The following is a 26,976-nucleotide window of genomic DNA, read 5'->3' as shown; positions in this document are numbered from 1 at the left end:
CTAGACATTCCCAATTCCAGCAACCGTTCCTTATATGTTTTAGTCTCCAGTCCCCCAATCATCTTTGTTGCTCTTCTCTGTACCCTTTCTAGAGTCTCGACATCTTTTTTACATCGTGGTGACCAAAACTGGATGCCGGATTCCAGGTGTGGCCTTACCAAAGCATTGTAAAGTGGTATTAGTACTTCTCGTGATCTTGATTCTATCCCTCTGTTAATGCAGCCTAGCACTGTGTTGGCTTTTTTGGCAGCTGCAGCACACGGCTGGCTCATATTGAAGGGATTGTCCACTAGGATTATAGAGATAGATATACAGTCACAATTCCCCTGCTCCAAATGTTGTATCTGAAGGGAACTAGGAAGCAAAGCATTCATAAATTCATTCTTTCTTTCTTTCTTTCTTTCTTTCTTTAAATTTCTATACCGCCCTATTCCCGAAGGACTCAGGGCGGTTTACAGGGCAGCATAAAATATAATATAAAAATAATATAGAATTAAAATACATGAAATTAATTAAGCCCAATTAAAACAACATTTAAAAAGCTAAAACCCCTTCAAGTCCCGGCATGATAGATCGAAAAACCAGGTTTTCAGGTCCCGGCGAAACGAACGCAGATGGGGGGCGGTCCTAATACCAAACATTATTGAATATTATCCCTTAAGTTTTAGCCTCACTCGTTAGTGACATTTTACCAAATAAAAGTAGAACGAGAAAGGAAACGAGTGAAAAAACAAAAAAACAAAACACCCCCGGCGTTTTATTTGCTCTTCTTTAAGGAGCTTTTGAGGGAAAGCCATAGAGAAAGACCTCCGCTTGCCTAGAGCGCCACCCTAGACTTGCGATCGGCCGCGCGTTCGCCTCTCGGCCATCCAATCAGCGCAGCATCCTGTCCGTCGACAACAACCCCCCCCCGGCCCCGCCCCTCCGTCGACGACTCAGGGCAGAGGTGACTTCCGCCTTACAGAGCGTGCCGCACGCGCCGCGAGGGGTTCCCTTCCATCCCCCTTGTGGCCGCTCCGAGTCAAGATGGCGTCAGAGGCGGTGTCGGCACGTGACCGGAAGCTGGATTGTTTGTTTTTGTTCTCGGGCTTCCGCTTCCTGTTTTCGCAGCTGCTTTTTGCTTCTCCGCCTGCCTGCCCGCCTGACTTTTGCCTTTTTGCCCGGTCGGTTGTGCTCGTTTCGGCTGGGCTTCGGAGGCCGCGGGCTGGAGGCGGCCATGAAGAAGTTCTTCCAGGAAATCAAAGCGGATTTGAAGTTCAAGACGGCCGGCTCGGGCCAGAAACTCAGCGAGTCGCCTAGGTAACGGCCCCGCCCATTCTAAAGAGAGGGAAGGTCCCGGTCGGTTCCCCAACCTGGCGCCCTCGGAGGGGGGTTGGGTTCTGTAAAAACACAAGTCTTCAAACTTGGCCCTTTTCTGACTTGTGGACTTCAACTCCCAGAATTCCTCAGCCAGGCACTCTGGCTGAGGAATGCTGGGAGTTGAAGTCCACAAGTCAGAAAAGGGCCATGTTTGAAGACCCCCTGTTCTATAGAGACCCAGCCCTGGGAGTTGGGGTCCCTCCAACCACAGGTGTGGAGGGGAAACTGAGCAGAAAGGATTAAGGGAGGGGAGGGATTTATAGGGCAGGGTGGAAGGACCCCCTTGAGGTCATCCAGTCCACCCCTCCACCACCCAGTGAAGCAACCCAGATTGGACAGACAGCTGTGCGGCCCCTTTTTTGAAACGGATCCGAGGAAGGGAAGCTGCCACTGATCTGCTCCTGACCTAATTCTTTTCCCCCCCCATGACTCACACTTTAATCTGGCTAATATTAGAAGTTAAACTCAACCCAGGAAGCCTCTTGGATGTGAAGCGAAATCTTTTAAAATAAATAAATAAAAAATCCCAAAAAAGTCCAATTGCCTTTTGGTCCAACCATGACCTGGATGATGGAGAATCTCTGGAGACCTTAGAAGTAAAAGTTTGAAATATTAAAATACAATCTCCATCCCTCCCCAATGCTAATAGATAACATAGGTCAATATAAGAATAAGAATAAGAAGAATAAGAATAATAATTTAATTTGTATACCGCCCTTCTCTCGAAGGACTCAGGGCGGTGAACAGGGCAATACATAATAAAAAACAGGATACAAAAATTAAAAAGTGATTAAACAACTATGCCCGTAGTAATTGATACATATTAAAAATTAAAACTAATTATAAAAACCCAACCCCATCCCGTCAGACCAGGCCAGCTTGTTCAAAAAAGGTTTTGAGATCGCATATAGGCATGCGTGCATGTATGTATATGTGTGTGTGTATAAATATATAAAACACGTATATGTGTCAGAACCACCATCTTTAGCTTGCCGCCTTGCTGGCATGCTGCCATCAGGGAAGGGAGGGGAAAACAGAGAATTTGGGAAAGGAGAATAGTTCAAGAAGAGTCCCAAAGGTGCTTTTTCAGGCCACTGGACTTTCTTGTTTTTCCTTTGAAGATGCTTCTCATCCAGGAAGCTTCTTCAGCTCTGACTGGATGGTGGAGAAGGGAAGGATTTATACTCCTTGCAGACAGCTGGTCATTTGCATCCTTTTTAGAGAGTCCTTGAGACCACTTGGAGGTTTATCTGTGTCCTCGGGGTCACCTGAGTGGGGCAAATGAGTGTGGAGGACTACATGTTGTTTTTATTACGGGGTTACAGTAACAAATCTTGCAATTCTGAATGGGCTTCTCTGCTTTCACTTTTGAACTCATCGTGGGCAGCAGGTGCCTGTTTCCACCTTAGGAAGGAAAATGGTTTGGTGGACTTAAGGCAGAATAGAGCTGGAAGGGACCTTGGAGGTCATCTAGTCCAACCCTCGCCCAGGCAGGTGGCCCTGTCATTTCAGACAAGCGGCTCTCCAATCTCTTCTCCAGTGATGCAGCACCCGCAACTTCTTTTGGCAAACCAAGCTGGTTAATTGTTTTCCCTGTTAGGAAATTCCTCCTTCATTCCAGGTTGCTTCTCTCCTTGATCGGTTTCCATCCGTTGCTTCTTGTCCTGCCTTCAGGCGCTTTGGAGAATAAGTTGACACCCCTCTTCTTTGTGGCAGCCCCTCAAATACTGGAAGACTGCCATCGTGTCCCCCATTGTCCTTCTTTTCTCTAGACTAGACATACTCATGTCCTGCAACCGTTCTTCATATGTTTTTGTCTCCAGGCCTTCAATTATCTTAGTTGCTCTTCTCTGCACTTTTTCCAAAGTCTCAACATCTTTTTTGTAATGTGTTTTATAACCAAAACTGGATGCAGTATTCAAAAACAAAAATATATATATACAAGAAACTTTGGGACAGTGACTAGGAGACAGTGAGTTTCTAGTCCTGCCTTAGGCATGAAAAGTCAGCTGGGTGACTTTGGGTAAAACACCAGAAGTCTGAGTTTTAGTCCTGCCTTAGACATAAAATCTGGCTTGGGTGACTGGGCCAATCACTAGGAGATGGTGAGTTTTAGTCCCGCCTTAAGGCATGAAAGCCTGTCGGGTGACTTTGGGCCAATCACTAGGAGACAGTGAGTTCTAGTCCCGCCTTAAGACATGAAAGCCAGCTGGGTGACTTTGGGCCAATCACCAGGAGACAGTGAGTTCTAGTCCCACCTTAAGACATGAAAGCCTGTCAGGTGACTATGGGCCAATCACCAGGAGACAGTGAGTTCTAGTCCCGCCTTAAGACATGAAAGCCTGTCGGGTGACTTTGGGCCAATCACCAGGAGACGGTGAGTTTTAGTCCCACCTTAAGACATGAAAGCCTGTCGGGTGACTGGGCGAATCACCAGGAGACAGTGAGTTCTAGTCCCGCCTTAAGACATGAAAGCCTGTCAGGTGACTTTGGGCCAATCACCAGGAGACAGTGAGTTCTAGTCCCGCCTTAAGACATGAAAGCCTGTCGAGTGACTTTGGGGCAATCACCAGGAGACGGTGAGTTCTAATCCCGCCTTAAGACATGAAAGCCTGTCGGGTGACTTTGGGCCAATCACCAGGAGACGGTGAGTTCTAGTCCCGCCTTAAGACATGAAAGCCTGTCGGGTGACTTTGGGCCAATCCCCAGGAGACGGTGAGTTCTAGTTCTGCCTTAGGCATGAAAGCCATGTGAAGGATGCTGAGTCAGTTTTGCTCTCAGCCCAACTCATGTTACAGGATTTTTATCGTGTGGGGGAAAAGGAGGATTATGTTCTCCTTGCACTTATTTTAAGTTTTCCTTATTTTGTATTAAACTTTGTATCTTGATCTCCCTAACCTTTAATACAATTGTTTTTAAAAAAGAGAGAGATCTGCTCTTCCTCTTTGGGATACAGGAGTCCAAACTATGTCGGTGATGGTCTCTCATGAAGGAGAAGTCTTAATTTCAGAGCTTTGTCGGGCTTTAATCCAGCTGGCATGCTGGGCTGCTGGCAATTTAAAAACTGGACTGCACAATTTAAAAGTAGACCCTTTATGATGCTGTAGGGAGAGGTGTGACATGGGAGTGGGGGGGGGAAACACAGCTGCTTGGAGAGGGCCCACATTGCATTGGCTTGTTTGCTCAGCCTGGGTATGTCAGAATGAGCCACAGGCCCCAATGTGACCCCCCCACTTCGGTTCATTTCTTTGTATTTGCTCCTGGAAAGTGTCCTGTGAATTGCCTGGGACTACCCCCTCTATATGAATAGGTTTGTCTCTTTCTCTCTGTAGAATAGAACAGGGGTCTTTGAACTTGGCCCTTTTATGACTGGTGGACTTCAACTCCCAGAATTCCTCAGCCAGGCATGCTGGCTGAGGAATTCTGGGAGTTGAAGTCCACCAGTCATAAAAGGGCCAAGTCTTAAGAGCCCTGGAATAGAATAATAGACTAATACATAGAGTTAGAGCAGGGGTCTTCAAACCTGGCCCTTTTATGACTGGTGGACTTCAACTTCCTGGCTGAGGAATTCTGGGAGTTGACGTCCACAAGTCATCAAAGGGCCAAGTTTGAAGACCCCCGAGTTAGAGCTTCCCAGCATTTTGTGGGTGCTCCTCAAATCTTCCTGACTCCCTTTACGCTCCCTTTGTTCTCCAACAGGGAAAAATCCACCAAGGAAAAACCCAAACCGGACCCTCCCAAATGTCGGCAAGGCCCCACCAATGAGGCTCAGATGGCTGCGGCCGCCGCCTTGGCTCGGCTGGAACAGAAGCCCAAACCTCGCCCTCTCTCGTCCCAAGACGCCATCCGGAATCAGGGTAAAATGTTCGGAGGAGCTGGAGAAGGATTTCAGCCGCTGCAGGATGGCAGCACCTTGAAATCTTTCCAGAACCTGTTTCTGAAGCAGCGGGCAAAAAGCTTGGTCTGCCTTCATCCCGGGTTGACGGAATAAATCATTTTTTTAAGCCATTTTCTCTGTAGCGATAGAGGGGTGCAGGAAATACACATGCACAACCCAAGGAAATACAAATGGTTTTATAGGCCATTTTCTCTGTAGCGATGGAGGTTTGTAGGAAACGCACAAACATTTCGTTTAGCGGCCGTTCAAAGTTAACGGCACTGGAGAAAAGTGACTTGGGTCCGTTTTTCACACTTATGACCCTCGCAGCGTCCCCAGGGTCAGGTGCTCAAAATTCGGAGGCTTTGGCCACCAGCCCGTTTTTATGACGGTTGCTGTCTCACGGGATCCCCTTTTGCGACCTTCCGTCGAGCAAAATCAACGGGGAAGCCAGATTCACGTCACAACCCTGTTACTAACTTAACAACTTTGGTGGGGGGGGGCTCACTGTGGCAAGAAATGTTGTAAAAGAAGGCAAAACGTGCTTAACAACTGTCCCTCTTAGAAATAGTAATTTCTGGCCGTAAATGGAGGACTACCTGGATGGAGATTGATTGCGGTCAAGGGTGGTTCTGGGATGAAATGAAACCATAAGGCATAACAACAACTACAAGCAACAATAATAATAATGATAATAACAACAACAAAGTTGGAAGGGACCTTAGAGGTCATCTAGTCCAACCCGCTGCTCAGGCAGGAAACCCTACACCATTTCAGACAAATGGCTGTCCAGTCTCTTCTCAGAAACTTCCAGTGTTGGAGCATTCACCGCTTCTGGAGGCAGGTAGTTCCACTGGTTAATTGTTCTAACTGTCAGGAAGTTTCTCCTTAGTTCTAGGTTGCTTCTCTCCTTGACTAGTTTCCATCCGTTGCTTCTTGTCCTGCCTTCGGGAGCTTTGGAGAATAGCTTGACTGCCTCTTCTTTGGGGCAGCTCCTGGGCTTTATGCTAATTATTTTATGTTGGCGGATTTTTGAAGCTGGCAGTGTCCGTGGAGATTCTCAGTCTTCCAGGTCCTTAGTTGTGTCAAAGGAGCTTTTTTTCAGGAGGTAACTGGACTTTCTTGTTTTTCTTTGAAGACGTTTCGCTTCTCATCCCAGAAGCTTCTTCAGCTCTGACTGGATGGTGGGGAAGGGAAGGATTTATACTCCTTGCAGACAGCCGGTCATTTGCATCCTTTTAGACAGGACCGTGAAAGGACCGTGAAAGGACCGTGTTGTAGACTGGAGATAGACAGTATCCTCAGCAGCTCCAAGAAGGCTCCACGCCCATTTGCACCACTCAGGGGACCTTGAGGACACAGATAAACCTCCAAGTGGCCTCAACAGACTCTCCAAAAGGATGCAAACGACCAGCTGTCTGCAAGGAGTATAAATCCTTCCCTTCCCCACCATCCAGTCAGAGCTGAAGAAGCTTCTGGGATGAGAAGCGAAACGTCTTCAAAGAAAAACAAGAAAAGTCCAGTTGCCTCTAGGAAAAAGCATCTTTAGGGCCTCAGTGGGACTATTGAAGAACATAAGAATCCAATCACTAGGCTTTCCAGCCTGGGAAGATAGGAGTCTGGCACGAGGGATTGTTGCATTTGCTGTGTTGCAGGATACCAGCATCAAACTAAAATAGGCACCCCTGGCTTGGATTTAATTTGAGCAACATAGAAATCCTGAATATGGGTAGTCCTCGACTTAAGCCAACTCATTTAGTGACCATTCAAAGTTAGAACAGAACTGGAAAAAAAGTGATTACGACCTGCTTTTCACACTTAACGGCTGTCGCAGCATCCCCCACGGTGAGATGATCAAAATTCAAATGCTTGGCAAACGACTCATATTTCTGACGGTCACAGCATCCCGTGTGTGTGTGTGTGTGTGTGTGTGTGTGTGTGTGTGTGTGTGTGTGTGTCACCTTCTGACAAGCAAACTCAAGGGGGGGGGAAGCCAGATTCACTTAAGAACCGTGTCACTAAGTTAACCGCCGCAGCGATCTTAAGTTAAAAACTCGTAAAATGGTGCAAGACGCACTTCGCAAATGTTTTTGCTTAGCAACAAATTTGGGGCTTGGTTGCAGTCATAATTCGTTGACTACCAGTATAGGCAGTCCTCGACATAGAGCAATTTGCTTAGTGGCCGCTCAGAGTTACAGGGGCACTTCAAAAGGGGATTCTGCAATCAGTCCTCGCCCTTGCGACCCTCATCGTGCCATCCCCACGATCACGGGATCAGAATTTGGGCGCGTCTATTTACAGCGGTTGCAGCATTGTGTAGCCCTGTGATGGCCTTCTGACCGGCAAAGTCGACGGGAAGCCGGATTTCCTTAACGGCCACTGGATTCCCTGCTGTGATTCGCTTAACAACTGCATTAAAAAAAATATTGTAAATTCCGGCATGACTCCCCTGACATTTGGCCCCATTGTGGTCGTAACTCGGGGACTCCCCGTCCTTTGCGTCCTCCATTCTGAATCTGTTCCTCATCGGCCCGTTTCCCTTTTTTTGTGCTGCAGTGAAAAAGGAGCTTATGGCTGAAGCGGCGGCGAGCGATAAGGGGATCCCCGTGGATCAGAAGGTAACGGAGACGAGAGAGAAGTGGCTGCATTTGAAATGACGGTTGAGAGATGCCTGGTTTTAATGAGCCCCACCTGCTCTGTCCCAGCCTTCGTGAGTCCTTGTTAACTCCCAAGGAGAAACCCCTCTTCCAACAAGCAGGCTGGAAATGCAGGAAAAACAAAACCCCTTTTAGTAGTATTTACAGACCTGCAAAATGTCCCCAAAGCAAAGGCAAACAAAACACGATTCATACGGAGAATTGTTCACAGGCAAGGCAATCGGAACATGATCCCATGAAACGTGAGTCCTTTGCAAATGGTTGCCTTCAGCCACCAAGCACCGCCCACAACTTCACTTTTGATTATGCAGCCCCAAGAAGTGGCTTCTCAATGCCTTCTCCTCTTCCCTTGGAGCCGCCCCATTGCCTCCCTCTGTCCTGCTCTTGTTGCCTGTCGGCGTTTGCGAGCGTCTTATGACGTCTTCCAGCTGTGAGTCCTCAGAGTCTGACTCGGCTTCCCAGCACAGCTGAGTCTCAGCCTGAGCACGAGTGGATGGGCCAGGCTCTTCCTCAGATTGTTAAGTCCTGGAGCTCGTGAGAACCTTCCTCCGACTCCCGATAGCTCTCCAGCCCCCCCCTCCTCTGATTCCCCGGACTCAGCTTCCAGGTCCACTGGCTGGCACGGAATCACAACACTGCCATAGAATGGCCTACTTAGTTGAGTAGGAGGTCTTCATGTTTTTTAGGGGGCTACGGTGGGAAGAAACATCTTGTCATGGTTCCGACAGATGGAGCTCTTCAAAGAACTTTGAGGCATTGTTTACCTTAAAGAATCTTTATTTGAGTAGCATAGCATTGGCACAAAAACTGAGTTCCCTCCCCTGAACACATAGTATCAAAGCACAATTCCCTCCTCCAGGTAACTGTCATAAATCACATTCCCCAATTAGCTTGAATTGCAGGCTTCCCCTCCAGTTCTCTAGCCTGCCAATTCTTATCATCTCTTATTTCAATAACCTTGGTTCTCACACTAGGTTCAATATTGTTACGTCTAGCTAGACCAGGGGTGTCAAACTCAATTTCATTGAGGGCCGCATCAGCATTGCAGTTGCCCTCAAGGAGCCGGGTGGGTATGGCCAGGGTGGGCGTGGCCTACTGGGTGGGCGTGGCCAGCTCTACATCATTGGCATCAAGGGTGCCTATGGGGGCCTGGGCAGGAGTGGGAGAGATTTGAGGGTCTCTGGCAGAAGGAGGGTTTCTGGGCCAGGTCCAAGGCAGTGGGGGCCGTTCCCTCACTGTTTCCAGGATGGCTTCGTGGGCCGCATGAAACCACTTCGTGGGCCGCATCCGGCCCCCGGGCCTTATGTTTGACATGTCTGTGCTAGACTCTCGTGCACGTTCCCCCCTCCCCTCCCAGCATCATCTAACTCTTAAAAGCAAAAAAGAAGAAGAAAGTGGCTGCATATCCCATCTGTTGTCAATGCAAAAACATCCGAAGTTAGCAGCGTTGACGCGTCTCTTTTGCACGCGGGAAGAAGTGACCTCCAGGTCGCAAGGAAAGGTTAGGCCTTCTCTGCTCTAGAAGCGGAGAGCTGTTGCCGTTGCTCCAGGTAATGGTAGGCTGGCCAGCTTGCAGCCCTTAAACCCTGCCTCAACTCGCAGTGGGCACAACTGCCGAGAATCAGAAGCAGGTGTCAGCGCTGCTAACTTCGGATGCTCTTGCTTTGACAGTATACGAAGATGCAGCCATTTCCCCCTTCACTTGTGTGTGACTTTTAGAGTTAGAATTAGACGATGCTGGGTGAAGGAGGAAGAATGTGTATGGGAATTAGTTAGACCTAACAGCCTCGTAGCAGGGTGTTTTTTCAAGGTTGTTTGTTTGAAATAAGAGACGATAAGAAATGGCATTGTCAGAGAACTGGAGGGAAGGCCTGCATTTCAAACTGATTGGAGAACGTGATTTATGGCTGTGAATTAGAGGAGGGAATTGTGCTTTGATACGATGTGCTCAGGGGAGGAGAATTCAGATTTCGGCTTCAACCCTGTACGTGCCGATGCCATGCTACTCGAATAAAGATTCTTTAAGGTAAACAAGGCCTCGAAGTTCTTGGAAGAGTTTCCATCTGTCAGAACCACGACAGCAGATATTATTAAGGCTGGAAGGCCCTGACGACCGTTTTGCAAGCTGCATACAGGCAGAATAACAGAATAACCAAGTTGGAAGGGACCGTGGAGGTCTTCTAGTCCAACCCTCCTGCTGAAGTAGGAGATCCTATCCCATTTCAGACAAATGGCTGTCCAGTCTCTTCTTAAAAACCTCCAGTGATGGAGCACCCATAACCTCCGGAGGCAAGCTGTTCCACTGGTTAATTGTCCTCACCGTTATAATGTTAATTCCTTTTTTTTCTTAGAATTCCTTACCTGATGTTGAAGAAGAAGACCCTTCCACCTTGTCTGTCTCGGGCGTCTACTTCACTTGCCCGTTGACCGGCGTCACCGTCCGAAAAGACAGAAGAGAGACGCAGATCAAAAACGCCATCCTGGAGGTAAAGCTTGTTCTTCTGAGGATTGTGGGGGAATCTCTGCCAGTTGCTTGTCTCACCGGCTCTTCCTCTTCCTCTTCCTCCAGCACGCTGCCAGAGATCCCGTAGCCGCCTCCATCATGCAGATCCACACGTTCAACAGGGACAGGGAGAAGGTCAAACTCGGCGTGGAGACGATCGCAAAGTAGGTGCTATGGGTCTGTTCCCTTCAGAAATCTCTTCCTTCCTTCCTTCCTTCCTTCCTTCCTTCCTTCCTTCCTTTTTGACTTCCTGCCTTCATTCTTTCTTCTCTCCCCTCTTCCTCCTCCCTCCCTTCCTTTCCCTCCCAACCTCCCTGTCACCCTTCCTTCCTTCCTTCCTTCCTTCCTTCCTTCCTTCCTTCCTTCCTTCCTTCCTTCCTTGGCAGGGCGTTCTGCCTCTTAATTGTGGTTTGATTCCAGGGTTTGCGGAATGGGGTGAGAGGACAGCCCATTTATATGGGGCGTCAAGACCGCAGTGGGGAAAAATGCTCTCTTGTGCAGAAGGGTTTTTTGCGATGAGGGAAGGTTGCAGGAAACACAGATGCAGCTTCACTTGTTTGCGTGGCCTGGTTTCTGGCACGCCGCGGCCCGTGGCAGGTCCACAACCTGGGGGGTTGGGGATCCCTGCTCTATAAGATACCCCAAGTCTGCTCTGCTTTTCTGATAAACGTCAAACGGACTGACCGAGGATTCCATAATATATCATGTAATCAATCCTGGTTAGAAATGGAAAACCAAGGAAGGGACCTTGGTGGACTGGAGGTAAAGGGAGGGGGAAGCATTTTACACACACACACACACACACACACACACACACAGGGCTGCGAGCATACACGTGATGCAAATGGGGCGGGGCTAGCGCTTACATGATACCAGCCCTGCCCTGCCCTTGCACAGCACAGCTTCCCCGTTTCCACGCCCTGCAGCGTTGTGGCACCTGTTTTTGCACACTGAAGCATGGCAGCATCCTGTTTTTACATCCTGAGGCGCGGCGGGATCCCGTTTTCGCGCCCCAAGTTGCCGCAGCGGCCCATTTTTTGCACTCTGTGGCACGGCGTCCTGTTTTTGTGCGCTGCAGCACTAGCACAAGGGTGTGTGTGCACACGTGCGCACACTGGCCAGCCTGTCCCACGGCCCAGTGGCAGGAAGCCACGGCCCACTACCGGGCCGCGGCCCACAGGTTGGGGACCCCTGTTCTAATCCAACCCCCCCCTGCTCAAAGCGAGGTATGCGCCGATGTCAGCGTACACACAACTTTATTACTTTTCCTTCCCAGGTATCTTGATAATATCCACCTCCACCCGGAGGAGGAGAAATATCGAAAAATTAAGGTGCAGAACAAAGTTTTCCAGGTAAGCTGAACCTTTGGCACCAGGAATCCAGGTGCCAGTTCTCTCTGGAGAATGACGGCTGTCAATTCTGGATGTTCTGTGTCCCCCCCCCCCCCGTCGTGTTGACGGAGGGCTGCTTTGCAAAACGGAGGAAGGATTGAGCAGATCCCAAACTCACTGGAGGACCAGATCCCAAACTCCTTAGGACCAGGACCCAAAGCCAACCCTTTGTGACTTGATGTGGGGCAAGACTTCCAGGGTTGTTTGAGGGACAGTGGCGGAAGAGTGTTGCAGTTTGGCCGACGGCCAACGAAAAGAGGCAGGGGTAAAAGGCCCATTGCTTCAGTGTTTCCTTTCTCCCATTTTGACCCGGGTCCTTACCTAAGGGGGACGGCGTGGCGGCTCAGTGTTTAAGACGCTGGGCTTGTCGGCTGGAAAGCCGGCAGGCCGTGTTCGAGTCCCGATCACCACCGGACAGGGTGAGCTCCTGTCCTCGCCTCGGCTCCAGCTAACCTAGCAGTTCGAAAGCAGGCAGATGCGAGTAGATCAATGGGTACCACTTCAGTAGGGAGGCAAACAGCGCTCCATGACGTCATGCTGGTCACGTGACCATGGAAACGCCTTTGGGCGGCGCTAGCTCAACGGTCCTGAAACGGAGATGCGCACCGCCCCCTAGAGTCGGCAGCGAGTGGCGGAGTAAAGTCTGCAGGGACTCTATTTACCTGGATGTTTTTAACGTTTATCTAAGCACGTTAAGAAAGATAGTGCAAAATTTTGAAGTGGTAGAATCTATGCTGGTTCTTTAGAGCAGTGTTTCTCAACCGTGGGGGCTTGAAGGTGGGTGGACATCAACTCCCAGAATTCCCAGGCCAGCTTTGCTTTGAGTTGAAGTCCACGAGTCATAAAGCGGCCTAGGCCTAGGCAACCTTGGCTCTTTCATGACTGGTGGACTTCAACTCCCAGAATTCCTGAGCCAGCATGGCTCAGCTTAGAAGCCTCTCCCTTTCTCCTCAGCGTGGCTGGCCAGGGAATTCTGGGAGTTGAAGTCCATCTTCAAGCCGCCAAGGTTGAGAGACAGCTTTAAACTGTCTGCTTGGCTGGAGGAAGTTAGAAACATCTATCAAAGTTCTTTCTATTAAAAAAAAAATCTGCAGGACATGTGCTTACGTACGGGTAGTCCTCTACTTACAACAGTTCATTCAGTGGCCGTTCAAAGTTAACGATCGGGGAAAAAAAGTGACCCCCTTTTTCACAGTTATGACGTTTAGAGCATCCCCGTGCTCCAAATTCAGAAGCTTTGCAACTGACTCGTATTTATGACGCTCACAGTGTCCCGGGCGTTGTGTGATTCCCCCTTTTGCGACCTTCATAGGAGCAAAGTCGATGGGGGAAGCCAAATTTGCTTAACAACCGTGTGACTCACTTAACTGCAATGATTCACTTAACAATTCTGGCAAAGAAGGTCATAAAATGGGGCAAAACTCACTGAAGAAATGTCTCGCTTAACAGCAGAAATTTTGGGCTCTGTTGTGGTCGTAAAGCGAGGACTACCTGTATTAAGAGATTTTTTTTAAAGACATTCAGGATGAGGGCTCTTGCCTTGGAACCAAAGGTGTCTGCCGTCCAGGTATTTCCCCATCTGTCCTTGGTGTCGTTGTGCATTCTCCTAATCCAGGGGTAGGCAACCTTGGCTGGCTCGTGGACTTCAACTCCCAGAATTCCTGAGCCAGCCTTGCTGAGGGGAAAGGGAGAGGTTTCCAAGCTGAGCCGTGGTGGCTCAGGAATTCTGGGAGTTGAAGTCCACGAGTCATACAAAGAGCCAAGGTTACCTAGCCCTGCTATAGACCAACTCTACATCCGGTGGAACTACTGGTTTGTACCTTTGGAGCAGGGATCTTCAAACTTGGCCCTTTTATGACTCGTGGACTTCAATTCCCAGAATTCCTCAGCCAGCCACGCTGAGGAGAAAGGGAGAGGCTTCTAAGCTGAGCCATGCTGGCTCAGGAATTCTGGGAGTTGAAGTCCACCAGTCATGAAAGAGCCAAGGTTGCCTAGGCCTAGGCCGCTTTATGACTCGTGGACTTCAACTCCCAGAATTCCTCAGCCAGCATGGGGGAAACTTTGGCCCTTTCATTACTGGTGGACTTCAGTTCCCAGAATTCCTGAGCCAGTCACGCTGAGGGAAAAGGGAGAGGTTTCCAAGCTGAGCCATGCTGGCTGAGGAATTCTGGGAGTTGAAGTCCACCAGTCGTAAGAGGGCCACGGTTGCCTACCCTTGTCCTAATCGATTTGTGTTTTTGCTGCCTGTTGGTCAAAAAAGATGCCACAGCAAATAAGAGGATCCTAGTCCCTCAAGCTCTTTAGTTTCCTGGTAGAAGTTGGGATAAAGCTCGCCCCAAAGAAGAATTAGCCTTCATGAATCTTCTCTGAGGTTTGTTTGTTTCCTCACCCCCACCCCCTTCAGGAAAGGATCCATTGCCTGGAAGGAGCAGACAGGTTTTTCCAGGCTGTTGGGTTCGAAAAAGTGGCTCTGGATGTCACAGGACAAGGTAAGGCTTCATGTGGACTAGTGTTCCTTAACCCCGATAAAGTTACTTGGGCTGTTGTGCCTTGTTCCATCATCCGTGGTGGCCCAGCGGTTAAATGCGGCATTGCAGGCTGACTCTGCCCACTGCCAGTAGTTTGATCCTGGCTGGCTGAAGTTTGACTCAGCCTTTCGTCCTTCCAAGGTCCGTAAAATGAGGACCCAGATTGTTGGGGGTGTTAGGCTGACTCTGTAAATCACTTAGAGACGGCTATAAAGCACTGTGCAGCGGTCTATAAATCTAAGTGCTATTTGTAACTATATCTTCATATATATCTATCTTCTATCTACAATATCTATGTCTATCCTTTATGGTGGCGCAGTGGTTATAATTATAAATATCAAAGGTTAAATGGGAATATTGGTGAGAAACTAAAACTTGGGTAAAAAATTAATAACAGGATATGGATGGGCTATGAAGATGGAGTGCAATTAAAACGCGCATTAGCTAAAAATTCATTGATAAACGTAATGATGTTTTTATCGACTTGATATAATAGGAATTCTACTAGCTTGAATACGAGACGGTAAACGGTTTAAGGGAAAAAGCGAAGAAACGTTTGATGTTGCAATTTGAGATTTGCGCTAAAGGTTTTGTTATCGAACTGTTGATTAACCCACTCGCCAGGTTGCTTTTTAAATACCTAAAGGTAAAATTGGAAAATCAGTAAGACGTTTAAAAAAACAGTTAGCGACAGCTGTCTCCCTTAGCCGTGGAAATTTGGGGCTCCGCTGCGGTCGTAAGTCGGGGAAGGTTTTGTTATCGAACGGTTGATTAACCCACTCGCCAGGTTGCTTTTTAAATACCTAAAGGTAAAATTGGAAAATCAGAAAGACGTTTTTTTTTTTAAAAAAAAAAGTTAGCGACAGCTGTCTCCCTTAGCCGTGGAAATTTGGGGCTCCGCTGCGGTCGTAAGTCGGGGACCACTTGTGAGGCAGCGGGCCAAAAAAACATCCGCCTTTCTTGCAGAAGAGGCCCAGGAGGACTTCTACGTGCTGAAGGACGAAGCCTTGGAGAGGCTGGAGGACCTGAAAGAGCACAGGGAGAAACTGCTGACCGGCGAGCCGGTGAGGGCCCAGCTGGACCGCCAACTCCGAGTGTTCAAGCCGTCCCCACAGGCCTCTCGCTTTGAGCTGCCCAACGACTTCTTCAACCTCACGGCGGAGGAGCTGAGGCGGGAGCAGAGGATGCGGTGAGCGACTGCCTGGAAGGGACCTTGGAGGTCTTCTAGTCCAGCCCCCCACATAAACAGGAGAATCTGCGCCATCTTAGACAGGGGATTGTCTAGTCCAGGGGTCGGCAACCTCGGCTCTTTTATGACTCGTGGACTTCAACTCCCAGAATTCCTGAGCCAGCATAGCTGGCTCAGGAATTCTGGGAGTTGAAGTCCACGAGTCATAAAAGAGCCGAGGTTGCCGACCCCTGGTCTAGTCTCTTCTTAAAAACATCCAGCGATGGAGCGCCCACGATTTCTGGTGGCAAGCTGTTCCACCGGTTGGTGGTCCTCACCGTCAGGAAGTTTCTCCTTAAATCCAGGTTGCTTCTCTCCTTGATCCAATTTCCAACCGTTGTTTCTCGTCCTTCTGTTGCTTTGGGAAATACGTTGATCCCACTCTTCTTTGGGGCAGCCTGTACTTAATAACCATTCATTTAGTAACCGTTCAAAGTTAACACGGCACTGGAAAGAGTGATTTACTAGAGGTAGTCCTCGACTTATCACAGTTCACTTTAGTGACAGCTCCAAGTTAACAACAGGGCTGGGAAAAAAGCGGCTTAGGACCGTTTTTTCGCACTTAGCGACCGTCGTGGTCATGTGATCAAGATTCAGACGCTTGGCAAACTTGGAAAACGTTTGCCGGTGACTTTTCTTCATTCGTCTTTGTATTTTATATGTTGAGAAACCAAGAAAATTAAAAAAAAAACCCAAATAAATAAATATTCAGACGCTTGGCAACCGGTTTATATTTTAGGACGGTTGCAGCGTCCCCCGGGAGAAGGAGGGGGGGATCACGTGATCCTCTTTTGCGACCTTCTGACGAGCAAAGTCAATGGGGGAAAGCCGGATTTGTTTTTTTTTTTAAAAAAACGTTCTTATTAACTTGTCAGCCGCAGTCATTTACTTAGCAACTGCGGCAAGAAAGATTGTAAAATGAGGCAAAATTCGCTGAATTCCGTTGTGGTTGTAAATCGAGGACTGCCTGTATTTTTGAGAGGTTTAACTTGCAGATGAATCTATAAGCGGCTAAGGCAGGGGTAGGCAACCGTGGCTCTTTTGTGACTCGTGGACTTCAACTCCCAGAATTCCTGAGCCAGCCTGGCTCAGCTTGGAAACCTCTCCCTTTCCCCTCAGCGTGGCTGGCTCAGGAATTCTGGGAGTTGAAGTCCACGAGTCACAAAAGGGCGAAGTTTGAAGACCCCTCCTCTAAAGGTACAAACCGGTAGTTCCACCGTATGTAGAGTTGGTCTATACGCAGGGGTGGGCAACCGTGGCTCTTTTGTGACTCGTGGACTTCAACTCCCAGAATTCCTGAGCCAGCCTGGCTCAGCTTGGAAACCTCTCCCTTTTCCCTCAGCGTGGCTGGCTGAGGAATTCTGGGAGTTGAAGTCCACGAGTCATAAAAGGGCGAAGTTTGAAGACCCCTCCTCTAAAGGTACAAACCGGTAGTTCCACCATATGTAGAGTTGGTCTGTACGCAGGGGTGGGCAACCTTGGCTCTTTTGTGACTCGTGTACTTCCAACTCCCAGAATTTCTGAGCCAGCATGAGGGAACTATGGCCCCTTCATGACTTGTGGACTTCAACTCCCAGAATTCCTCATCTAGCATGGGGAAACTATGACCCCTTCATGACTTGTGGACTTCAACTCCCAGAATTCCTCAGCCAGCATGGGGGAACTATGGCCCCTTCATGACTTTTGGACTTCAACTCCCAGAATTCCTGAACCAGCCTGTCTCAGCTTGGAAACCTCTCCCTTTCCCCTCAGCGTGGCTGGCTGAGGAATTCTGGGAGTTGAAGTCCACGAGTCATAAAAGGGCGAAGTTTGAAGACCCCTCCTCTAAAGGTACAAACCGGTAGTTCCACCGTATGTAGGGTTGGTCTATACACAGGGGTGGGCAACCTTGGCTCTTTTGTGACTCGTGTACTTCAACTCCCAGAATCTCTGAGCCAGCATGAGGGAACTATGGCCCCTTCATGACTTGTGGACTTCAACTCCCAGAATTCCTCGGCCAGCATGGGGGAACTATGGCCCCTTCATGACTTGTGGACTTCAACTCCCAGAATTCCTTAGCCAGCATGGGGGAACTATGGCCCCTTCATGACTTGTGGACTTCAACTCCCAGAATTCCTCGGCCAGCATGGGGGAACTATGGCCCCTTCATGACTTTTGGACTTCAACTCCCAGAATTCCTGAACCAGCCTGTCTCAGCTTGGAAACCTCTCCCTTTCCCCTCAGCGTGGCTGGCTCAGGAATTCTGGGAGTTGAAGTCCGCGAGTCATAATAGAGCCAAGGTTGCCTACCCCTGGGCTAAGATAATGTTTGAGGACCCATGTGGCACTTTGTAAAAAAGGGCGAAGTTTGAAGACCCCTCCTCTAAAGGTACAAACCGGTAGTTCCACCATATGTAGAGTTGGTCTATACGCAGGGGTGGGCAACCTTGGCTCTTTTGTGACTTGTGTACTTCAACTCCCAGAATTCCTGAGCCAGCCTGTCTCAGCTTGCAAACCTCTCCCTTTCCCCTCAGCGTGGCTGGCTCAGGAATTCTGGGAGTTGAAGTCCGTGAGTCATAAAAGAGCCGAGGTTGCCTACCCCTGGGCTAAGATAATGTTTGAGGACCCATGTGGCACCTTGTAAGAAAAAGGTCCCAAGAACGTTGGGCTCCAGTCACCACAGAATAGGACATTACAGGAGAAATGTGCAGTTTTGTAGGCCAAACCTTCTCTTCTTTTTGCCCTGTTTACGTATTGTGTTGCTTCGCCATTCCCGGAAGTCACGAGGCACCGGGCACCAGAGAAGGATGTGGGGGAGACTTGGATGAAGGAAGTTTTGGTCACCACAATGTAAAAAAGGAGGTTGAGACTCCTATGTTTCAGCCTCCAGTCCTCTAATCCTCTTTGTTGCTCTTCTCTGCACTCTTTCTAGTGTGGAGAAGAACAACCAAGATGACCAGGGGACTGGCGGCTAAAACATATAAGGAACGGTTGCTGGAATTGGGGATGTCTTAGTTTAATGAAGAGAAGGACGAGGGGTGACAGGATAGCAGTCTTCCAATATTTGAGGGGTCTACCCCGAAGAAGAGGCAGTCAAGCTGTTCTCCAAAGCACCTGAAGGCAGGACAAGAAGAAGCAAAATAGATGGAAACTAACCAAGGAGAGAAGCAACCTGGAACTAAGGAGAAACTTCCTAACAGTGAGAACAATTAACCAGTGGCACAACCTGCCTCCAGAAGCTGTGGATGCTCCAATACTGGAAGTCTTTAAGAAGAGACTGGACAGCCCTTTGTCCGTAATGCTATAGGCCTTTCCTGCCTGAGCAGGGGGTTGGACTAGATGACCTCCAAGGTCCCTTCCAACTTTTATTATTGTTATGAAGTCGAGGACCTATCTGCCCTTTCCCCTTTTGACCCTCTTCTCTTCTCTCTGAAGGACAGAAGCGGTTGAGAAGGCCTCCATGCTGAGGACGAAAGCCATGCGAGAGAAGGAGGAGCAACGGGAGCTGCGCAGATACAACTACACCCTCCTGCGCGTTCGCTTCCCTGACGGGTACATCCTGCAAGGTAAAGTGGGGACGGGGGGGGGGGGGTCCTGGCGGTTGGCTGCGCGGAAGAGGTCGTCCTCGACGTAGGAGCACCAGCAAGGCAAAAACAAAAATTCTGTTGCTAAGTGGGACAGCTGTGAAGTGAATTTTGCCCCATTTTTACGACCTTTCTTGCTGCCGTCATCAAGCGAATCTCTGCAGGAAGAGAGCAGCAATAGCCCTTAGACTTACAAGTCTCTTCACAGTGCTTTGCAGCCCTCTCTAAGCGGTTTACAGAGTCAACATATTTGCCCCCCAACAGTCTGGGTCCTCCTTTTACCGACCTCAGAAGGATGGAAGGTCTGAGTCAACCTTGAGCCGGTCAGGATCGAACTGCTGGCAGTGGGCAGAGTCAGCCTGCAATACTGCACTCTAACCACTGGGCAGAGAGAGAGAGAGAGAGAGGGAGGGGGGGAGGGAGGGAAGGAGAGAGAGAATATAGACATAGACAGACAGGTAGATAGGCAGTCTTAGGATAGATGGATGGATGGATGGATGGATAGATAGATAGATAGATAGATAGATAGATAGATAGATAGATAGATAGATAGATAATTATTATTAATTTTATTTGTATACCGCCCTTCTCCCGAAGGACTCAGATAGATAGATAGATAGATAGATAGATAGATAGATAGATAGATAGATATTATTATTAATTTTATTTGTATACCGCCCTTCTCCCGAAGGACTCAGATAGATAGATAGATAGATAGATAGATAGATAGATAGATAGATAGATAGATAGATAGATAGATATTATTAATTTTATTTGTATACCGCCCTTCTCCCGAAGGACTCAGATAGATAGATAGATAGATAGATAGATAGATAGATAGATAGATGATAGATATTATTATTAATTTTATTTGTATACCGCCCTTCTCCCGAAGGACTCAGATAGATAGATAGATAGATAGATAGATAGATAGATAGATAGATAGATAGATAGATAGATAGATAGATATTATTATTAATTTTATTTGTATACCGCCCTTCTCCCGAAGGACTCAGATAGATAGATAGATAGATAGACAGATAGATAGATAGATAGATAGATATTATTATTAATTTTATTTGTATACCGCCCTTCTCCCGAAGGACTCAGATAGATAGATAGATAGATAGATAGATAGATAGATAGATAGATAGATAGATATTATTATTAATTTTATTTGTATACCGCCCTTCTCCCGAAGGACTCAGATAGATAGATAGATAGATAGATAGATAGATAGATAGATAGATAGATAGATATTATTATTAATTTTATTTGTATACCGCCCTTCTCCCGAAGGACTCAGATAGATAGATAGATAGATAGATAGATAGATAGATAGATAGATAGATAGATAGATATTATTATTAATTTTATTTGTATACCGCCCTTCTCCCGAAGGACTCAGATAGATAGATAGATAGATAGATAGATAGATAGATAGATAGATAGATAGATATTAATTTTATTTGTATACCGCCCTTCTCCCGAAGGACTCAGATAGATAGATAGATAGATAGATAGATAGATAGATAGATAGATAGATAGATAGATAGATAGATGATAGATAGATAGATAGATAGATAGATATTATTAATTTTATTTGTATACCGCCCTTCTCCCGAAGGACTCAGATAGATAGATAGATAGATAGATAGATAGATAGATAGATAGATAGATATTAATTTTATTTGTATACCGCCCTTCTCCCGAAGGACTCAGATAGATAGATAGATAGATAGATAGATAGATAGATAGATAGATAGATAGATAGATAGATAGATAGATAGATGATAGATAGATAGATAGATAGATAGATATTATTAATTTTATTTGTATACCGCCCTTCTCCCGAAGGACTCAGATAGATAGATAGATAGATAGATAGATAGATAGATAGATAGATAGATATTATTATTAATTTTATTTGTATACCGCCCTTCTCCCGAAGGACTCAGATAGATAGATTAGATAGATAGATAGATAGATAGATAGATAGATAGATAGATAGATAGATAGATAGATATTATTAATTTTATTTGTATACCGCCCTTCTCCCGAAGGACTCAGATAGATAGATAGATAGACAGAACTTAAAAGACAGACAGATAGATCCATCCATCCATCCCTGCTAAGCAAGGCAGTTCTTAAGTGAGCCTGGTCCCCTTTTATCAACCTTTTTTGTCACAATTAACAATAGCAATAGGACTGAGACTTATATACCGCTTCACTGAGCTTTACAGCCCTCTCTAAGCGGTTTACAGAGTCAGCCTGTTGCTCCCCCAACAATCTGGCTCCTCATTTTACCAACCTCGGTAAAATGCGGCATTTGAGAGAGAGAGAGAGAGAGAGAGAGAGAGAGAGAGAGAGAGAGAGAAAGAGAGAGAGAAAGAGAGAGAGAAAGAGAGAGAGAGAGAGAGACATTTGTTACGTGAGTTTTGCCCCCTGTGGCGGTCGTTAAGTGAATCTGTTTTCCCCATGGTCAGAAGGTCGTAAAAGGGGAATCACTTGACCCCGTCATAAGTAGGAGTCAGTTTTCCACCCTCCGAAGGTGGAAACTACTTTGCGAGGTTTTTTTCCCCTCAGAATGTCATTAAGCAGATGTTGCGGTCGTTAAATGAACACAGTCCCTACCCAAGCTAAGAAGTCTTTTTTTTTCCCTGTTCCTGCAGGGACATTTTACGCCCGAGAGCCGGTTTCCACTCTGTTCCAGTTTGTGCGGGAGACTCTGCAGAATGACTGGCTGCCGTTTGAGCTGCTGGCCCCCGGGGGCCACAAACTGACCGACGAGAGCCTGGCCCTCAACGAGTGCGGGCTGGTAAGTGTCCAGTTTCCTTGGAGGGGGGTGGGTGGAGGCCTCTGCTTAGATAATAATATAGATATAGATCAGATAACCTTTATTGCCATTTTTTACGGTGGGTACAACGGCACACGTTAAAAAGGAAATTTAGTTGCTTGCTCTCCCAGTGTACATCACACACATGTAAAACATGCTATATACGACATGAAGGGACGCGGTGGCTCAGTGGGTTAGGACCCTGAGCTTTTCGATCAGAAGGTCGGCAGTTTGGCGGGTCGAATCCCGAGTGCCGCGTAGCAGAGTGAGCGCCTGTTACTCGTCCCAGCTTCTGCCAACCTAGCAGTTCGAAAGCACGTAAAAATGCAAGTAGAAAAATAGGGACCACTCCGTTGGGAAGGTAACAGCGTTCCGTGCGCCTTTGGCGTCTAGTCATGCCGGCCACATGACCACGGAGATGTCCTCGGACAAGCGCCGGCTCTTCGGCTTTGAAACGGAGATGAGCACCGGCCCCTAGAGCCGGAAACGACTAGCACGCGTGTGTGGGGAAACCTTTACCTTTACCTTTTATATATGACATATATGCAACATATAAATATTAATCACTGTCCATCTTGATTACACAACGGAAGGAGGAAGCTTGAGAGTTCACGAGGTTAATACTGCGTGGAACTGTTCTCCAGGTTTGGCCTGGAGTTTTGGGAATTAAAACAACGGAGGCCTCATCTCCCTGTCAAGGTGGGCAGTTGCGTTACAGGCAGTGGTGGGATTCGGCCGGTTTGCACCGGTTCGGGAGAACCGATAGCTAAATTTATCTGAATTTGGAGAACCTGCTGGCTTCTGGAAGTCCAGTCTAGGCCTCGGAGGCCTCCCATGCCTAGAACGGCCCACCAGAAGTGCATGGATACCACTTCCGGAAGTCCGTTCTAGGCATCGGAGGCCTGGAGGAGGCCTCCCAGACCTAAAACGGCCCACCAGAAGTGCATGGATACCACTTCCGGAAGTCCGTTCTAGGCATCGGAGGCCTGGAGGAGGCCTCCCAGACCTAAAACGGCCCACCAGAAGTGCATGGATGCCACTTCCGGAAGTCTGTTTTAGGCATCAGAGGAGTGGAGTGTGGCCTCCCAGGCCTAGAACGGCCCACCGGAAGTGCATGGATACCACTTCCGGAAGTCCGTTCTAGGCATCGGAGGCCTGGAGGAGGCCTCCCAGACCTAAAACGGCCCACCAGAAGTGCATGGATGCCACTTCCAGAAGTCTGTTTTAGGCATCAGAGGAGTGGAGTGTGGCCTCCCAGGCCTAGAACGGCCCACCGGAAGTGCATGGATACCACTTCCGGAAGTCCGTTCTAGGCATCGGAGGCCTGGAGGAGGCCTCCCAGACCTAAAACGGCCCACCGGAAGTGCATGGATACCACTTCCGGAAGTCTGTTCTAGGCATCGGAGGCCCAGGCCTGCATCACATAATAGAACCAGTTGTTCAGGTATTTGACACCCACCACTGGCTACAGGTGGTTCCCCGACTTACAACGGTGCCTTTAAGTGACTTTTCGACAGTACCGCAGCCCTGGAAAAAGCGGCTTATAACCGTTTTTCACACTTAGGACCGTTGCAGCATCCTCCCACCGCAGTCAACGTGATCATGATTTGGACACTTGGCTCATAATTATGACAGTCGTAGCGTCCTGGGGGGGGTCACGTGATCCCCTTTTGCAAACTTTGGACAAACAAAATCGATGGGGGAAGCCAGATTCACTTAACAACCGTGTGGCTAACTTAACAGCCGCAGCAATTCACTTAACATCGGTGGCAAGAAAGGCCGGGAAAAGGCGGTAAAATACACTTAACAAATGTCTCAGCAGCGGGAATTTTGGGTTGGGCTCCGTCGTGGTCGTAAATCGAGGACTACCTGTGTAATAAAGTTATTTGTTTCTCCGAGCACAATTTTGCCTCCTCTAAGCTGTACAAGTTTCTCTCCCCCCCCCCACTATCAGTATAGAGATGATGATGATGATGATGATTAATAATAATGAGGAGGAGGAGGGTATAGGCAGGAAACCCTATCCCATTTCAGAGAAATGGCTGTCCAATCTCTTCTTAAAAACTTCCAGTGTTGGAGCATTCACAGCTTCTGGTGGCAGGTTGTTCCACTGGTGAATTGTCCTAACTGTCAGGAAGTTTCTCCTTAATTCCAGGTTGTTTTTCTCCTTGATTAGTTTCCATCCGTTGCTTCTTGTCCTGCCTTCGGGCGCTTTGGAGAAGAGCTTGACTCCCTCTTCTTTGGGGCAGCCCCTGAGATATTGGAAGACTGCTATCCTGTCACCCCTCACCCTTCTCTTCGTTAAAATAGACATTCCCAATTCCAGCAACCGTCCCTTGTATGTTGTATCCTCCAGTCCCCTGATCATCTTGGTTGCTCTTGTCTGCACTCTTTCTAGATGTTCTAAATGTTATAGGGCCATTTTGTATTCCGTCCTAAAAAGTTCTGTGAATAATCTTTATAATAATTACACGGGCTACTTCCAAGGCAGATAACCTCTCTGAATATCGGCCTGGTTTAAAGACGTTTTCCCCCGAAGGGGCTATCGGTTCTTCTCGACTCCACAACTCAGGCCAAAGTTTTCCATTTCTTGGGTCTTGCTCCATTTTACGACTTTTCCTGCCATAGCCCCCACAACCTGCGCCTGCCCTGGTTCCTCGAAAAGCCCCCGCTAAGCTTCTCTCTTTTTTCCCCTCCCTCCCTCCCTCCCTCCCTCCCTCCAGGTGCCCTCCGCGCTGCTGACCTTCGCCTGGGACGCCGAGGTCATGGCGGATATCAAAGCCTCCCGGGGCGAGCAGATGGGAAGCGTGCTGAAACCCGACCTGCTGCTGACGGTGCAGATGCTCTCCTGAAAATAAAAGGCGCAATGGGGTTGGATCCGGCTCCGTCCTGTGTGGTCCCCGCCTCTCCTGAAGCCAGCCTCTCGACTTCCCCCGCGCCTGGTCTTCTGCGCCCGTTAAGAGCCACAGACGTGACTTTCCTAGCTGGCTTTTAGCTCCCTGGCCAGAGGGGCAGCTCGCCCAGGAGAAGAGCTGGTTTTTGGCTTCCCCGGGCTTGGCAACTGGAGCTCTCCAACCTGGGAGGGCAAAAAAGGATATTTTCCCAGCGTGGCAGCTTTCTATTTTATTTTCTTAATTTTTTGGAAGTTTCATAGATCTCCGTTTTCCTGGTTTTTTTCCTAGCTTGGGGTGGGAAAAAGAGGCGTGCCGCCAGGGCGAGGCCCGGCAAACGGGAGAGTGGTTTGCTAAAAACGCTCCCCGCGGTTTACGCCGGCCGATCGTGGCTTGCACCGAGCACTTTGTTCAACGAGCGAGGCTAGGCCCGCACGACGTCCCGAATCACGTTTTTTTTAAAAAAATTATTATTTTAGGTCGTAGATAAGCCGTTAGCTTTACGGGAGAAGGAATGTACGTACACTACCGTCACCGACCTGCGTGTCGGCTGCTCTTTAAGTTATAGGTTGTGGGAAAGAGTTCTGAAGGACCCAGTCCCGTCGTTTCCCCCCCCCCCCGCCTCCCCCCAGTATTTTTACGGAGGCTTGTTTTGGGGCAGGAATTGTAGCAAGAAATACACACACACACACACTTATAAAAATCCTGTGCAGCTGTTGATGTCGGGGAGTTCTTCCAGATGTTGGAGCAATTGCCTGGAAGCAGTACGAGCTATTGTGGGGTCTCTCTCTGCCCCATTTTTTGTGGACTTGCTACTCCCTGCCTGCTTCCTCTGTTCGTTCCTAGCGAGGAGGAGTAAGGAATGCTGCTCTAGACCTTGGTTTAGGTTTTCGTTGGTGGGGCAGGACAAGTAGATGAAATTAAAAGGTAGAGACACATAGACCCCACCAAATTTGAGCAGTGGGGGGTCAACAATTTTCGGTTTTGTTGGTGGCTCCTCTAAAATCAAATAGAGCCACGCTTAACAATACACAAAGGTGCGCATCAAACGGGGATTATTGTTATTATTTTTACCTCTTATCCCTTTGTTCCATGGAGTCTCTTTCAAGTTGGAAACCAGACTCTTTTAACCCGTTGAAATGCAGCCTGTGGGAAGTCACTTGCAAAAAATGTTGTCCTTTTTCTTCTCTTCCCCCCACCCACCCCCCAAAAAACCCCACTTTTTTCCCCCCCCTTCTGGATTCAAGTCCTGTGTCTTTTCTTGTTTCGAGCACATTCATACCAAAAGCGTGAGGTATATAAAAACTCTACAATTAATACCGTTTGGATGATGTTTAAAAGAAAGGCAGCTGTTTCAAACGTTTGATTGGCTGTGTGTGTTCTGAACCAGCCCTCTTCTAACAAACCCCTTATCAGAAAGAAGAGACTGGAGAGCGTCCAAGGCTAAAAGGCTTCTGCCAAGATTTAATTACGCAGTTAACAAAAACACTAGAGCTTGTCTTCTCAAGCGGAAAAGTTGCTTTCAGCAACCAGCCCCTCCCCAAACACTCCTTTTATAGAGAGCTCAGGGCGTGGTCTCCCTGTGCCTCCTCCCGAGGAGTCCCATAGCCTTTCTTTGTTTGTTCCTGCTCGACTGCCTCCTGCGTCGGGCGTCCTTGAACAGGGCCAGCTGTGGGTCATCATCCTCCGCACTCTCGGGCTCACGCAGCTGAGAAGAGGTCCCCGGCTGAGGACTCTGCAAAGCCTCCAAACCATCATCAGCCGGTTCGTCTCCCTCCTCCCCCTCATCTGAGTCCTCCGATACGTCGGAGCCGGCTGTCGGACCCACAGGCTGGCCCTGAGTCACAACAGTGTGCTTGGTGGTGGTGGGGTGGTGGTTAATTATTTTAATGGCTAGTCCACGCGTGAGCCAAGACTTGCACCCCCCCCCCCAAAAAAACCCCCAGGGCTTCTGTTCCTGGCATTGAGACCCCCAACAGCTCCTTTTGATAATTTTAAGAAAACAAAATAGCCACAGGCTGAGCTGCTGGAGCTCCCCCGTGACTCGTCTCCTATCAAGTCTCCCGTTGATACGAGGGAATACTTGAAGCTCGGCGCTGGAACTGTAGGGGGTCCTTGGTGCTTTCGTGACCCAGCTGGGTAAC

The 26,976-nt window shown here is 48.3% G+C and overlaps 2 protein-coding genes across 4 annotated transcripts in view; both read left to right on the top strand.

Moving 5' to 3' along the window:
• LOC310632881 (uncharacterized protein) overlaps positions 1–26,976 on the top strand; it is a gene marked incomplete at its 5' end in the record, with an annotated part of 266,672 nt that overhangs the window by 56,889 nt on the left and 182,807 nt on the right. The gene's annotated exons all lie outside the window — the stretch shown is intronic.
• UBXN6 (UBX domain protein 6) lies at positions 1,102–25,991 on the top strand. 3 transcript variants are annotated; one of them, XM_083364123.1, is made up of 11 exons: positions 1,102–1,299; positions 5,059–5,216; positions 7,793–7,854; positions 10,245–10,379; positions 10,463–10,560; positions 11,673–11,748; positions 14,192–14,276; positions 15,282–15,504; positions 18,957–19,087; positions 21,778–21,923; positions 24,665–25,991. In XM_083364123.1, exons 1-11 carry the CDS (start codon positions 1,217–1,219, stop codon positions 24,791–24,793), a joined length of 1,326 nt encoding a protein of 441 aa, XP_083220249.1. In that variant the 5' UTR covers positions 1,102–1,216; the 3' UTR covers positions 24,794–25,991. The 3 variants fall into 3 exon arrangements, with proteins under 3 accessions (XP_083220249.1, XP_083220250.1, XP_083220251.1); XM_083364124.1 differs by having other exon boundaries at positions 23,506–25,991; XM_083364125.1 differs by lacking the exons at positions 1,102–1,299; positions 5,059–5,216 and having other exon boundaries at positions 7,831–7,946.

Source organism: Vipera ursinii (genome assembly GCF_947247035.1).
Source record: "Vipera ursinii genome assembly, chromosome: 1".
In the NCBI taxonomy this organism is placed as follows: domain Eukaryota; kingdom Metazoa; phylum Chordata; class Lepidosauria; order Squamata; family Viperidae; genus Vipera; species Vipera ursinii.
The sequence above is the reverse complement of the archived record's forward strand: the minus strand, read 5'-3'. Positions and strand labels throughout refer to the sequence as shown.

Bases quoted from the DNA above. Each gene is read 5' to 3' on its own strand.
- UBXN6 (XM_083364123.1), top strand. From the start codon at position 1,217: ATGAAGAAGTTCTTCCAGGAAATCAAAGCGGATTTGAAGTTCAAGACG. The intron at 10,561-11,672 runs GTAGGTGCTATG...TTTCCTTCCCAG, and splicing joins GGCGTGGAGACGATCGCAAA to GTATCTTGATAATATCCACC. The intron at 14,277-15,281 runs GTAAGGCTTCAT...CCTTTCTTGCAG, and splicing joins TCTGGATGTCACAGGACAAG to AAGAGGCCCAGGAGGACTTC.